Source organism: Danio rerio, chromosome 17 (genome assembly GCF_049306965.1).
Source record: "Danio rerio strain Tuebingen ecotype United States chromosome 17, GRCz12tu, whole genome shotgun sequence".
Classification (NCBI taxonomy): Eukaryota; Metazoa; Chordata; class Actinopteri; order Cypriniformes; family Danionidae; genus Danio; species Danio rerio.
Window position 1 is genome coordinate 53,387,501 of NC_133192.1, and position 17,249 is coordinate 53,404,749.

The following is a 17,249-nucleotide window of genomic DNA, read 5'->3' on the forward strand; positions in this document are numbered from 1 at the left end:
ACAACCAATACATTTACCATGAACAGATATGGAGTCTCATGAAGAAATAACCTGCTGATAAATGTAATTGGCTCATTATCATATATATATATATATATATATATATATATATATATATATATATATATATATATATATATATATATATATTACAGCATATTGCTGTGTGAAGTAATTGCATGAAAACATCTTCAGTGTGAAGAATGGCCTGGTCATTTTTCGCTATGAGAATTTACATCGATGACTGGACAAGAGGTGACCTCAGGGGAGGGTACGATTGCGTAAGGATATGTGGGTTGGTTGGCTGATCAAAAATAATGACCTCAAGAGGAACTCTATAATGAGTCAGAGCACTTTTCTCTATCGGAACATGCCACGCTCGGCTGAGCACATTCATATGCAGCCCAGTCGTGTAAAACACAGAGTTCCTCAGAAGAGGCACATCCAGCAAACAAGAACATGCTGGAGACTAGAAAAGAATCTCAAGGACACAGAAAACACAAATAAATGGTGTTAGTCTCAAAGGAAGTACATGTTATAAATCAAATTATTATTATCAATTGTCAGTTTTATATTGTGGAATAAAGCTGCACGTCATATATCATTTTAGCATCGGTATCACAATGTGATTATTTGCAATAGTCACATTATAAGTTACAAAATGTTAAGTCTGGTGTTTTTGAGGCCTGTAACTGGATGAGAATTTATTTATTTATTTTTTTTAAACATTCGGGCCCAGAAATTATTTCATTTGCAACTTTAATAACAATTAAGTGTATTGATTTATTTATAAAATGAAAGCTATGCAGTATTATTTTGCATTTAATTATTCAACTGTTTACCTGAATACTGTTAGACCATTCGTAAAACAATAAAACACTGTTTATTTCATTTGTATCTTTTTCTTTGTATCTGTGCTTGTAAATCGTTATTATATTTTATGCAGATGCCCCTACAGAATCATTCCAAACCATCTAAAGTTATACATTATTTCCAAATAGTGTCACCGAGTGCTCTGGAGAAATTGTATTCAAATTTCAATGTTTATTGCATAAACACAAAATATTGCAAAGTTTAAAAAAAAAAAAAAAAATAATAAAAAAAAAAATAAAAAATACTGTAGTAAATACTGTAGATAGTGTGTCTCAGTTGCTTAATAGATAAATACTAACATAAATAAATAAGAAGATTGCATCTCAGGGAACATATACTGTCTCCTTACCATATTCATTTGCTGTATACCATGTGGAAATATATAAAAATGTCCACTAAATTAGTAAATGTTAAAATAAAAGTGAGATTTCTTATTTGATCGTTTATGCCTTTGAATTGTTGAACAGGTTATAAATCGTTAAAATTACAATAATAACTTCCAAGAATCAACACACATGGATTGCATATAATGCATGAGCACTTAACATTGCATTATATGTATATATCAACAAAAAATATTAAACACAACGCAACCAATCCGGACCAACAAGAGTAGTGGCCCAGCCAGTCCCCAGAACTCAACCCAATAAAAATCTTGTCCATTCATCCTTTCCTCCCAATCAATCCCATCCCTAACCAATCCAATCCAATTCAACCCATCCATCCCAATCTAATCCAATCCATCCATCCATCCATCCCAATCCAAACCAATCCAATCCAATCCAATCCCATCCAATCCCATCCATCCATCCATCCATCCATCCATCCATCCATCCAATCCAATCCAATTCATTCCAATCCCATCCAATCCATCCCATCCCATCCCATTCCAATCCTATCCAATCCAATCCAAACCATCCCATCCCATCCCATCCCAGTCCAATCCAATCCAATCCAATCCATCCCATCCCATCCCATCCCATCCCAATCCAATCCAATCCAATCTATTCCAATCCAATCCAATCCAAACCAAACCAAACCAAACCAAACCAATCCAAACCATCCCATCCCATCCCATCCCATCCCATCCCATCCCATCCCAGTCCAATCCAATCCAATCCAATCCATCCCATCCCATCCCATCCCAATCCAATCCAATCCAATCCAATCCAATCTATTCCAATCCAATCCAATCCAATCCAAACCAAACCAAACCAAACCATCCCATCCCATCCCATCCCATCCCATCCCATCTCAATCAAATCCAATCCCAATCCAATCCAATCCATCCCATCCCATCCCATCTGATCAATCCAATCCCAATCTAATCAATTTCGTTTTGATCACAGCAGTTTGTAACAACACTTTAACATGGCAGAGCTGATTGTTTTCACTTGTCCATCAGAGGGATTAAGACATAGGGATGAGAGCTTCTGAATGGAACTATTTTCTGTTCGGCACCAAACTACCTCCCTGCGCAAAGAATCAATGTCCCACGGTACATCAAAGCGACCAATTTTTAGCACTTTAGCAAACCTTTTAGGATTTATCAATATATGATAATCCTACTTATTTCACTACTGCCAATTGTTTGTGACGTCAATTTGCAGTAGAATAGACCTCCGTGTAACATGCTTAAATGTGGTCTTGACTGGAGTAAAGTTTTAAAAGTTGGCATGTCTCCAAACTCCACCCCTGACCCTACACCTGGATGAATAAATCATGATACTATTTTAAAAACAGCATAATGTTTCAATAAAACAAAATAATGTCATGCATTTTTTAAAGTATGATATTATATATATAGTTTAAATAGCAATTCACACCACTTACTTCTGGCTTATTACTAGGCCCACACAGAATCTGTGTGCACAGAATTCTTCCATTATTGAGTCTATTTAATTACTTGTGTAAACCAGAGTGAATGTATATTTATTTAGTTTTTTAAATTAATTTCAGTAATATTATTGTGACATAATAATCTTAATATTAAAATGTTCATATTACTTTTTACCAATACAGTTTGTAAAGTAATATTTTCTGTCTTTCAGTAGATGTATTAAATGAAAGACTTGCTTTGTTTGCCAAATAAGTGGATCCAATTGGATTTGCATTGTAAACATTGAATAAAAGTTCAAAATGTTTTTATTTATTTATTTATTTTTTATCATATATTACGTTTTTAGTCATGATGCACCTAAAATCATTCTGCATAAATCTGCATATATATATATATATATATATATATATATATATATATATATATATATATATATATATATATATATATATATATATATATATATATTACTATTATTATTTTTATTTATTTATTAATTTTTTTTTTTTTTTTTACAATTTTCTTTGCGGAAATAGCCAAAAATATCTGCAGATTCTGTCTGGAGCTACTTATTACCTACCTATTATTCAGATATTAACTGTCTATTAGCACTTACATACATGCCTAATCCAATTCCTGAATCCAACTATTACCTTATCAACTATTAAACTCAAAACATATTTATGTAATTCTGAATTTATGTAATTCTGAGTGTGCCTCACACAGGTGAGTGGTCTTGACAAACCATCTGTAGAAAACACACTCTTTCATCTCGTTGACACTTTAATCAATACTTGAACCAGTTTTACACCAAACACTTTCCAACTCTTTACTCTTGCACTTAATTATCTAAGCACTAACAATTCCTTTCTTGTTGAATCACTAAAAGCCTCAATGAATGACAAAAGCATCTGCTAAATGACTTGATGTAAATATAATATGCAGTTCATTTATAGCTTTTTGAGATAAAAGTCTTAGTTAATGGTTTGTTAAACTGTACACAGTGTTAGATTTTTTAAGGTTAGATATTATTGTGCTAGATAGCTTTTCAATTGTGTCTGAAAGTGCCTCACCATGACTGAATGTGCCACATTATAATAATATAAATCTCTGGACAAGTCGTCTTATGTCTAAACTGATCTTGACTGCTGGTACTGTCTGACATTCATGACAACAAATCTCAAACTGTGATACAGATGACAGTCACTCATATAGTCTGTCAAGCAACAATGGGAAACAATCCATATAAACTGTACTCCACTTACTAAGTAAATACAGTGTGCAATTTCCAAACATCTCTCTTCGATTTCTAAAAAGTGAAGTTTACGAAATAGATAAAACCGTTAGCCCGTCTAATGCCAATATCATCCACAAAGAAAAGTTTTGAGTGGAGAATAAAGAATTCATTCTGTGGTAAATTAAGTAGAATAAAGACACAATGGAGCACTGTAACAATGCACTGGCAGGATTTAATAGCTAATCTTTAACCTGTGGAAAAAAGCACCCACGTTTCAAAAGGCCGCAGCAGGGCAGAATCGTGTGTATCAGAATCACAAGGTTCAACAATTGAGAAACATCAAGCCGATTCGAATATGAGAATGCTGCCTTTGGCGAACTCACCCGATGACGTGTGGGTGCTCAGTGGTGAGAAGAGCAAGTGGTGGCTTGTCCCTCTCGATGAGCCAAACTGTGTAGCGTCCACTCTGCCTCGGGTGCAAAAACACGGTGATATCCAGACCACAGGGCCGATGAGCAGCGCGGAACCAAGGGCTCAGGACCCATGGCCCTGTCAGAGCGGAGCTATTCACTGTGAGAAATCGACCTGGAGAAACAAAGACATCAAACACATGAATATAAATTTATATAGAGTTCAAGTGACTTTATGAAAATCTTTGATTAAAGTGGTTAAGAAGATGCATTATAATTCAAACTGAAGGGGATGTTTATAGCTCTGTCTTATTTTAAACTAAATTAATATAATATTAAATAATGTATTTAATAATAATAATAATAATAATAATAATAATAATAATAATAATAATAATAATAAACAAAAAAAACAACAACAACAACTATTATTATTATTATTATTATTATTATTATTATTATTATTATTATTTTTTATTTTTTTTTTATTGATTTATTTGCAATTATTTATTTAATTAAAACTACCTCTTAACCCCCTTAATAATATTTGAGCAGACCCTTAAAATACATAGTGTGAAAATAGATAAAAAATAGTCAAATGTTTATGTAATTTCATAAATGGTTTAGATCAGAGATGCCCAAACAAGGGCCCGCGGGCCAAAGGTTGCACATTGTAACCTTTGATTTGGCCCTCCATCCCATCTGAGAAGAAGAGGGAGGATTTTGGGCAATGTTGGGGTTCATGCCTTTAATGGGGTTAAAGCTTGAATAATTTCAGAATGGTTGACTCTTAAACATGGCAATGAGTTCACTGTACTCAAATGGCCTCCACAGTAATAAGAACTCAATCCAGTAGAGCACCTTTGGGATGTGGTGGGATGGGAGATTTTCATCTTGGATGTGGAGCTGACAAATCTGCAGCTATTGTGTGATGCTATCATGTCAATATGAACCAACATTTTAAGTACCTTGTTTAATCTAAGGATTTTGGCAGTTATGAAGGCAAAATGGCGTCCAACCCGGTACTAGTAAGGTGTAACCTAATAAAGTGTATACTCACTATTGTATATGTAATAAAATGTATCTAGTTAAGCTGTCTTAATCTCTAAAAGTAACAAAACTAATTATTGCTTTTCTTTCTGAAGATTTTGGAATAATGCTGTGGTCAAACTAGAGTTTGAGGATGCAAAATTCTGTCGTATGGCACAAGGAAAGGAGCGGGATTAAATAAGATGATTAGACATTTAAAAAAGCAAGCGATTGCTTCATATTTTAAATTTCTGCACAGAGAGGTCATGTTTTGAACTTCGATTCGTCTCACGCAGTCACTTGATGCAATTTAGCAGATCAGAATTTACCAAGCTTGAACTTTGCAATGCAGTGAACTGCGAAACTTGTCGCACGAGCTTGTGTTTCCGGTCTGCGGCATTTGCATGATTATAAAAGGAAGTATATGGTGAGAAAAGTGAGACCGCAGATTTAGCCTGTTTTTTTTAATTTTTTTTCAGTTTAATCTCATTACTGTTAGTACTACACTTTAATGAGATTAAATGAAGACATGAATCAAATTATTTTACACTAAACCCTAACTTAAAACAATAACTGATTAAATTCATCTTGACAACATGCTGGCACTTTAGAAATACGATCTAGAAATGCATAAACCAGATAAATAGATAAACTCTTTGCCATGTCTTGGTATTTTTTCAATTCACATATTTATTCATCATTTATTCATTTTCTTTATCGACTTAAGCTCTTTATAAATCTGGGGTCGCCACAGCGGAATGAACCACCAACTTATCCAGCACATGTTTTTCCAGCTGCAATCCATCACTGGGAAACATTCGCAACACTTTGGACATGTGGGGGAAACTGCAACACCCAAGGAAACCCACACGAACACAGGGAGAACATGCAAACTCCACACAGAAATGCTAACTAACCCAGCCGAGACTTGACCCAGCGACCGTCTTACTGTGAGACGAAAGCGCTACCTACTGCGCCACGCCTCGCCAAATCACGTTATATGTATTTGTTTTTGTTGACACTAAAATCTGAAAAGGATCATTTGAATAAATCAACTTCACCTGTGTATTTTGTTCTCTCTCTCTAGAATTTGACAATACTATAATTACCATTCTTTTAAACCAAAATGAGAATACTTCATTTCTTTAAATACGCAGTCTCTCTCATACATTTTTAAACAAGTGTCCCCTTTCCTCTTCATACCGTCTCTGTACACTTTTCTGAGGTATCCGGATCGTGAGAGTATGTGTGAAAGTGAAATTCGCAGATCTGTGGCCCAGGCAGCAGACAGTGAGGCCGTGTAGAGCCGAAATAGATGAGTGAGGGGGGGAAATGACAACACACCAGAGGAAAACGAAATAAATAATGAAAGAAAGGAGAGAAATCAAAGCTCTGTCTGTGGGCTTTGATTTAGAGTCCTCCCTCTCAACAGCCTCATTCAGCTCCCTCAATCAGGACATTTTCCACAGGGCCACAGCACAGCGAAGAAGAAGAAAAAAAACAAGACAAAAGACACCTTCTTTTGAGAGAAAAGGAAACAAAAAAACATGCAAGAAAGGAAAATGTGCCAGAATGTAGCATTATTCAAAGTGTTTTTTGGAAGAGTTTGTAACAGAGTTAATAACTAACTAACTGACAAACTAATACATTTCTGCTTGTCTGAGTAATTAAGTAAAATAAAATAATAATAAAAAGTCTGTAATTAGCTGCATGGCATATAAAGGGATAATTCACTTCAAAAAAAGTTAATCATCCTTGACTTGTTAGAGCTGTTGTTATTGTTTAAAATGTTTATTATTATTTATTTATTTATTTATTTATTTATTTATTTATTTATTTATTTATTTGTTTGTTTATTTATTTAATTATTTATTATTATTATTATTATTATTATTATTTGTATATATTATTTTATTCTTTTTATTCTTATTCTTATTCTTATATTATTTTTTATTATTTTTATTTATTTTATTTATTTTATATTATATATTATTTATTTTTTATTCATTTATTTTTTATTTTTTACGTTGTTTGAATCCAGTAACCATCGAATCCAAACAAATACTATAGATGTCAATTATTACGGGTTTTTAAAATACTTCCAAACATCTTCTCTTAATGTTCAACAGAGGAAATAAACTCAAACTGGCTTTGAACAAATAAAGGATGACTAAATCCTGTTGTTATGATCACCAGCATTTTTGCTCTTGCAGACTGCTGGAGACCACCCACATTCCACTGCACTACAAATCCCATAGTGCACTTCACTTACACATCTGGCCCAGATTCCTCATGATTACTAACACACAGCTGAAGCTATTCAAGTACTAAAAGGCTGTATCTGTACTCTACTGGAGTATTGTTTTTTTTTTTTTTTCTTTCTCATACTTCCACTTTTACTTCAGTACATATTTTCGATGAGTTTATTACTTTTACTCCGATAGGTTTTTTTTATGTGCTGCATCATTACTCGGTACCAGGGGTGTCTAAATTATTGATATCAGTTCAGTAATAGTTATAAAGTAAGTATACTATATAAGTAGAATACTATGGCAAAGGAGGCGAGGGTGAGTAAATAATGCTCTTACTACTATGAAGACGGCAAAGCACATGAGCCGCCAATTCACTACTACGGTAAAATGCTGTAAAACTCCATCTCATTCTCTTTCTCTCTCACTTTGGACATTTGACCCGCTGGCGTGTTTGTAAGGTAACTGTTCCTCTCCTCTTGGCTGTTAAAGCGATACTTGTGGATCCAGACACGAGCGTGTCTAAGGTGCAAGTTTTCTCCACTCTGTCTATTACGGATTGCCTGTGATAACCGCATATTATGCACATATAGACTGTAACCGCGGCTGTTCTTCCCGCCATCCGTGAACAGCACTTTCATTTCTAAAGCAGATCGCAGCCCTTTCTGTTGAGCAGGTGAAGACAATAACCAATCATAGGGGTATAAGACCTCACCTGTCAGCGCTCAAAAAGCTAGCGGGATAATACTGACATTAGTTTATTTGCTATAAATGCTCATGCTGTCTTCTGTGCATGTATTGGAGTTTTGTTTGATACATTCAGATAGAGTGTTTTCTTTGAGCAGGTCAAATTAAGGGTACAGTTCATATATCTTACTTCTGCATTAAAGAACAATATAAGTAAAAATAATATATAAATAAAAATTGATTTATAGTGTTGTGAAGAAAAAAATCTAATTATGTATGGAAAACTTCGTCAATGCACCGAGATTTCAAATTGAACCGATTCGATGGCTTGATAATCGTAACCAAACCAAACAGTGAGACCAGTGTAGATTCACACCCCTACTCGTTACAATTATTGACCATTTTCTTGGCTATTGCATGGAGGGTGCCATAGTGACCAGCGTCTTCCAGTAGAATGTTTAGAACTTCCGTTTACAGCGTTTACGACCGGTAATTTGGGATCTGGTAATGGGTTTTAGTAGCGTTTTAAGTGGATTACAGAATGTTTTTGTGACACAACTTTGAAAGGTGTGTGTTCAAGCTGTTATAATCTGTCAGATCTGTGGATCAAGCGCGAGAGAAAAATCTTATCATAAGCCATGTTTCTTTTTGTTCTGCTTAATCACTTGCCCCAAAAAAGATAATAAAATAAACAAAACAATATAATGTCTTTTGACTGCTTTCTTTAATAATTACATTACACAATACTTTTACTTTTACTTTCAGTACTTGAGTAGTAAATTTATAAATAAAATACTTGCAATACTTAAGTACAAAAAATGTTCAATACTTTAGTACTTCTACTTAAGTATGGTGCTTAAAGAGCACTTCAACTTCTACTCAAGTCAGTTTTTTTGATAGAGCACTTGGACTTTTATTTAAGTGTGGGTCTCTAGTACTTTATACATCTCTGTTCAGGTCTAATCAGATGGACAACACGCACACATTGTTGCTGAATCTTGATACACCAGACATGTTCAAACTCGGTCCTGGACGGCTGGTGTCCTGCATATTTTAGGTCCAACTTGCCTCAACACACCTGCAGGGAAAATTCTAGAAAGGCTAGCAAGAACTTGATTAGCTAGCCCAGGTGTGTCTAATTGGAGTTGGAACTTAACGTTGCAGGACACCGGCCTTCCAGCACCATGTTTGGGCACCCCTGTCTTAAACTGTAAGTGAGCACTATAAAGCTGCCTTGTCATGCTTTGACCTTTGCTTTGTTTTATTGTTTATGTTGTTTTGCGGTCTGTCTCGAACATTCGCCTGTACTTTGACTAAACTTTGGATTATCTACATGCCTCTGTCCCTGTTTTGATCTTTGCCTGCCTGATGATTATCAATAAACTGCATTTGTATGCTCATTTCAGGTGTACCTCAACTCATTACAGCTGTCTTAAAACCCATCTTTTTAAGCAGGCTTTCTCATTATGATTTTTTTATTATGTTATTTTATATTTATATTATCTTTCATGTATTTGAAATTAAATTTGATAATGTTTTATGAATTGTTTTTTGCATGTTTGCTGTAAGGTGACCTTAGGTGTCCAGAAAAAAAATATTATTATTATTATTATTATTATTATTATTATTATTATTATTATTATTAATATAATTAACAATAATAATAATAATAAAAATAATAATAATAATAATAATAATAATAATGGGCGAAGCAGTAGCGCAGTAGGTAGTGCTGTCGCCTCACAGCTAGAAGGTCGTTGGGTTGCTGGTTCGAGCCTCAGCTCAGTTGACGTTTCTGTGTGGAGTTTGCATGTTCTCCCTGCATTCGCGTGGGTTTCCTTCGGGTATTCCGGTTTCCCCCACAGTCCAAAGACATGGGGTACAGGTGAATTGGGTAGGCTAAATTGTCCTTATTGTATAAGTGTGTGTGTGGATGTTTTCCCAGAGATGGGTTGTGGCTGGAAGGGCATCCGCTGCGTAAAAACTAGCTGGATAAGTTGGCGGTTCATACCGCTGTGGCGACCCCGGATTAATAAAGGGACTAAGCCGACAAGAAAATGAGTGAATGAATGAATAATAATGGGTGATCTGCTGTTTTAAGGCTCTAAAATCCTGAGAAATGTGCAATATAGTCACAGCAGGGGCTTTGCTAACATCTCTTTTCTTGGAAAATTCAAGTGAGTATGTAATTTGACTATGACTTCCTTAACTTTTGAATAGCACTTTTAGCCCTTTGCTGAAAGAGATACAAAGCTGAACACTTGCTGCTCACTGACTCCCAGTGATTTTTCCATGTCTTGACTTGAATAATCTTGCGTTGTGTGCTTTGAAGAAGTACATGGATCAAAATTTGGCCAGAAGGCATGCATTTTGTACACATGCTTATACACTCCAGAACACAACATAGTTACATAATATTTGCAGTTCATGCCTTTAAAAATTCCCAGTCCGATTAAATGTAAATTTTAACAGAAGTGAAAAGTCAAATCATGGATATTAATGCTGCATATTATATTCATCCATTAAACTGTTGAGTTTCAGGACACAGTACCAACTGACCTATTAACACTAGTTTTCTTTCCATCACTCCTAGGGCTTTATTATATATCCAGTGCAATAAGGCGCAAGACGTGTTTGGCGTGATTTGGTGCTATTTTCAGACCAGAACAACCTCAATTTTCATGTTTTCAGCCACGCTGTTTAAATAGCAAATCTAATTGAGCTTATGCAGGTCCAAACGTTTACACATTGCTTACTACACACGTCATGTACAGCAGTACACATATATCTTTAAAAAAAATGTTATAAAAATGATTATTTCCTACATAAATATAAAAAACACTACCTCCATGCCGCCTTCATGCATTCATGCCTTTTTTTCCGGTTCATTCAAGACAGTTTGCATTTGCATAATGTTATTATTATAAGCAGAATAATTTATTATATGCATATTTATATTTGTTTGAATTAAACAAGTTTAGATTTGTCCACTTGTCGGATTTTGGAAACGTTTCCGGTAATATATGGGGTATACGAATAGGACATGTGTTTGGATAAAACTTTTTTGTTTTTTGACCAAGCTTCGTAATTATTGTTCATTTATTTGTTCGATGAAAACTTGAACTGTGTTTAGAAATTATTTTGAAGCAAATATTTGTGCTGAGCAAACTAAATTAAATATGTAGCCTAATGAATGTCTTTAGTGGAGTACGTACAACCTACAACCTTTCCTTAACCACGAAAGTAAAGGAGTAAAGAGTAAAAGTAAAGAGAAAGTAAAGAGGCTGAATGGAAGAGGCTCTTTATATATCCTCATGCTGCAGATGGTCTGTTTAACTGTTTTCTCGGTAGTGAAGTGTTCAGTTTTTCCACTTCCAAAGTCTGCCATGTATATAACGAATGCACCATGGCTCGACCAGCGGCGTTGCGTCCTGCTGTAGTGCAGAGCGTATTTTTTCATCCTTAAAAAAGCAAAATAGATCGTTAAAATAGAGCTTTTAAAGTGCGTTGTGAAGTATTGCCTATGAAGAAAGTGATGAAAATTCATTCATTCATTCATTTTCTTTGCAGCTTAGTCTTTTTATTAATTTCGGGTCGCCACAGCGGAATGAACTGCCAACTTATCCTGCATATGTTGTACACCGAAGTGAATGGGAAAGATGAAAACTCAACGTTTTAAAAAATAAAAATAAAAATCCATAAATACGTAAAACCTTTTTACACTGACTTGAGGTGCGTTTAGACTTGCAAAAAAAGAGTTAATGCAAACATTGTGAGTTGGAATCATAACCCACATGACTAATTAGCTTTCTCCATTATGCTTATTTTGTTTACTGTTGGTCATTAGGTTACCAATTCTACAGTAAGCCACTATAAGGGACCGATCACACAGAACGCGCTTTGACCTTCCAAAAATGCAAGGTGCACCACACTGCCTGTTTTGTTGACAAGAAAAAAGGAAGTACTGTGTGCTTTTTATGTCGCTAGACAATGACTGAATCAGCTGTGAATTGTGCGCGAGTGTTGCTGTGCATATTATTATAATTTAACAATTTAATAGTAATGTGATATTCAAGATTTATGAGTCATACAGCACTGGATAACTCAAAACAGCAACCACAAGATTCTCCAGTATCTTCAAAGGTCTTCGTAGTTGTCTTTACAACACAAACACTGCTGTAACCTCAACCGAACCCCGTCTCTGCTTTAATTTGATTGGAGAAGGAACGTAACGCTTTTGCTCAGAGTGTACTTTTTTCAACTGCGGGCAAACAGTGCGCAAGGGGAAAAACACAAGGCACAGCAGGCTGTTAAAATGTGAAGCACGCAGGGCGCATAAGCAGAGTGCAAACACTTGTGGTCATTTGTAAATTATTCAGAAAAGGCGCCTCTTGGCGCAAAAAGTGCGATCGGTGTGATTGGCCCCTGACAGCCTCACGGAAGCTTACTTATTTTTGCAATATTTGGAAATATATGCATCACATTGAAAAGGAAATGTGCTACTTTGTCCTAAATCACATTGTGGTGTTTGACTAGTAAAGTATCCCTGGTTTTCAGAAAACTCAGTTTTATACTGGTTTCTTAGAGTCAAAAAGTTAAGTCGATGCAAATACAACTTATTATTAGTATTTTTCTTTAAGAATCATGATGAAGTTTATCATTAACTGTTTGTTACTTTTTGATTTGGTTTAGTTTTTTATTATTTTGTACAGTGGGGGAAATAAGTATTGAAAACGTCACCATTTTTTTTCAGAAAGGGCCTGTTGATTTGGAATTGTCACCGAATGCTGGTAAAAAGAAATTCGCATATGAAAGAAAACAAATCAAATTAGTTTGCAAATTAAGTTAAGTGTCATTCATTTATTCCTTTCCTTTTTGGCTTAGTCCCTTTATTAATCTGGGGTTGCCACAGCGGAATGAACCACCAACTTATCCAGCATGTTTTACGCAGTGGATGCCCTTCCAGCCGAAACCCATCACTGGGAAACATCCATTTACACTCATACACTCTCATTGTGACAATTTCTCAATCAACTGACAATTTAGCTTACCCAATTCACCTGTACCACGTCTTTTGACTTGTAGGGGAAACCGGAGCACCCGGAAGAAAACCCAGGTGAACGCAGGGAGAACATGCAAACTCCACACAAAATCACCAACTGACCCAGCTGAGGCTCAAACCAGCGACCTTCTTTGCGCCGTGGCGCATGATCTAAAAGGGTTGAGCTTATTGGTGCATTTTGAGAATAAACCAATCAGAGTCTCATCTCCCATTCCCTTTCAGAACCAGTTGCGTCGTTGCGAAATATAAGGCATCTCATAATCTACTTTCACTTTCGCTCTCGAGGATAGGGACACCGTGTACACAGACATCAATTAGCTTATAAATAATAAAGTTTGTTTGTTAAGCGTAAAGATTTGTTTCAAAACTATTTTTAAATTAAGTTTTAGTTTCCAGCAAACGAATAAATGAACTGAAAAAGCCTCCCGAGATGAAGAACGCGTTAAGGCAGAGGTTTTTAAATTCATGTCGGCTAGAAAATTGTCACCGACTCGGTCCCAGTCATTCCCCTCGCTGGCCAGCAGAGGCCACCATCTCCGGACTTCTAAGCATTACATCATCCTTTTACCCTGATCATGCACACCTGAACTGAATCCCCCTAATGACCCACGTACCCTTTATAAGCCAGCACCAAACGCTCACTCAGTGCGAAGTCTTGTTTAGCCGGGCCAGCATTTCTGAGCGTTATTCCTGCCTGACTCCTTGTGTATTACTCCAGCCTGTTTCTTGACTCTGCTTCGTCTTCTGCCTACCCACGACCCACGCCTTGTATACGGACTCTGATACTCGCTGCCTGCCCACGAACCACGCCTGTTATACGGACTCTGATGTTTGCTACCTGCCCACGACCCACGCCTGGTTCACGGACTCTGATACTTGCAACCTGCCCTCGATCGATGCCTGGTAATACTCCCTGTGTCTATTCATCGCCAGTCTTTATTCATCATAGACTGTTGTTGTTGTGTGTTTGCACGTTAGTGCATATTGTGTGTGTGAATAAGTGCTTGAGCAATAAATACTGCATAATGGATCCCTCCGTGTCAGTCTCCACGTTACAAAAATAATATGCTTTGTAATAATTTAATCCTTTATATTTATAGCCCAAATATATGCTTATTATATCATATATATATATATATATATATATATATATATATATATATATATATATATATATATATTCTTAATATTTTAATTATTTTTCATTTGTAAAGATATTTGCGTATTGGTCTATATCTTGTGTGTATTAAGCAATGTGTCAGTCGCACAGTCGCACAACTAACGCGCTCTACGCTGGACAATAGACCTGCTTTGTTTTGGTCTATTGAAAAATCATTTATAGTTTCTCAAAATAGCAACACACCAGCAATGCTCCTCAGAACGCCTTCCTTTTTAGACCAGAACACCTATGGGCGCACATATGAGCGCAATTGCATTTGCTATTTAAACAGCGTGGCGGAAAACGTCAAAACGACTCTTGCACCAAGCTGAAACTAGCAAACAACAATTGCATCACGCCTTGCACCAAATTGCGTTGGGTGTATGATAGGGACCAAAATCTCTCAGAAGTTAGAAAGCAACCCTTTGACTTTTTTTTTCTGAGAATTAGGCATAAATATGTAATTGCAAGAACTTGACTTCCTAGAAAGTGCATTAACCACATAACTAGGGAGCTGATTGAAGTAGCACTCCATGTTCAAATATATATGTTTTTTTTTTTTTTTTTTTGTGATATCTAATTCAACAAATATATGAAAAAGGTTGCTGCCATTAGCTAAATATACACACACATTTTTACGTATAAACTGAGGTTCTTTAATTCCACAGGGACTTTTTTTTAGCACTTGATGGCTTGACTCTCACACCCGCAGAAGTGAATCAGTATCAGTTCACTGCACACATCTGGAGTATGGAGAGCATATATGACACACTTCAATGATCTCTCTGCTTTTTTTTTATTGCCCTGCAAATCCTAAAAAACTTTTCGCTTGCAGCAGTGAAAAACCTATATATCATTAATTATGTGAAAACTAACACGGCTTTAATTACTTCATAATGAGAAGCAGTACATGTCAATTTAGATCAAGAGGAACACGTTGAAGCCTTGTTCAGACTGTCAGTCTAAATGTGTGTGCATATATGATTGAAAGGCGGTGATATTAAATAGGTGTGAACATGTCTTTTAATAATTGGTTTGAGTCTATATTTGTATGAAATCTTGTACATTCCTGTCTTATATTTTCTGGAAATCTGTTTCAGTTTGACCTCTCTGACTGGATTTTGCGCAGCTTTCACAATACAATAATCAAAGACATCAGGCGCTGTTTATAGAAAGAGCATGCTGGGAGTTTTTTTTTTTTTTTTGCAAGGTAAATACTGATTTTTAATGTATTTATTTATTTAACATTACAAAAATCTTGTAAAACAAAATGGGATAATTCATATTTAAGCCTTATTTGTGTGATAAATACAAAACACTTAGCAATTAGTTAAACATTACGTACACACACAATTTAAGAAAACAAAAAATGTGCAATTACATAAGCACAGACTACTTATACAACACTTAAAACTGGTAATTAGTTAAAGATTTTTTACCCACATAGCAAAAAAAAAAAAAGAAAAAAAAAACATATTTGATGATAATGATAATAATAATAATAATAATAATAATAATAATAATAATAATAATAATAATAATAATAATAATAATAATAATAATAATAATAATAAAATGGGAAATTACAAAAGCACAGGCTGCAGTGTGTGCTTTCCAATAAACAAAATAAATAATTAAATAAATAAATAATATTGTATATTATTGTAATAAATATTGCAATTTCTTTGATTATCTTTTTTTTTTCGGTTGGACAAGGATCAGTATTGGGTCAGCTTTTATTTATTATTTTTATTTTACCTCTTCGTCATATGTTTTGTTCTTGTAGCATAACTTTCCATTTTTATGCAAACGATACACAAGTTTATATTTCTACAAAACCTACAACATCTCACCCCCCTTCTGACTTTACTAAATCTCTACATGATAATAATATATGGATGCTTTATTATTTCTTAAAGTTAAATGGTTGGCTCTAGGTCTGTTTAATCTGAAGCTCAATCTTCTGCCCTGTTCGTTGGTAACTCCCCAGTCAAGTTTTCAACCCAATGAGAAATGTCTTGGGTTATACTGGATGGTATGCAGTCATTTAGTTCTCATATTAGTAAAATATCGCCTGTGGCGGTTCTTGCTTAAAGTGGGCGAGTTACCCCATATACAAACCCGCCCCCCCTGCAACTTTGGGTAAAATATGGACAAACCCAGAACTGGGATTATTAAAAATAATGATAATTTATATTATTATTATTATTAGTGTTAAACAATTATTATTCTAAATAAACAATCCTAAATGTAACTGGAAAACAACTTAAAGACAAAACTGAAGTGATATGCTAAGATCACAATAAATATTTTGCATGAATATTAATTATGACAATTCTATAGCTTATATATATATATATATATATATATATATATATATATATATATTATATATATATATATATATATATATATATATATATATACACACACACACACACACACACACATTTATCTTTTTATTTTATTTTTTTACATTTTTTTTTTGGAGCAAAGGAATTAAGGCCATATCTGAATCCACTTTTGCTATTTTAAGGATGAAAAAATACACTCTGCACCCTGGCACATGGTCTAACATGGTTGTGTCAATGCAATCTCAAGGCAATTCGTAACTTTTAGTTTAGTAGCTAATTCGGATGAATTCGTACAATCTAATTCTTACAATTTAGTGCGATTTGCTCATCCCCCAATGACGATTGGGGT

At 34.8% G+C, this 17,249-nt stretch overlaps 1 protein-coding gene across 2 annotated transcripts in view; it reads right to left on the reverse strand.

Annotated features, from left to right (window-relative positions):
• The window catches only part of alk (ALK receptor tyrosine kinase), an 860,059-nt gene that overhangs the window by 302,889 nt on the left and 539,921 nt on the right, over nucleotides 1-17,249 (reverse strand). For both annotated transcript variants that reach the window (XM_073927358.1, NM_001423965.1), the window contains one exon: nucleotides 4,334-4,535. In XM_073927358.1, the coding sequence (XP_073783459.1) occupies nucleotides 4,334-4,535 (202 nt within the window). The remainder of the gene's footprint in view (nucleotides 1-4,333; nucleotides 4,536-17,249) is intronic.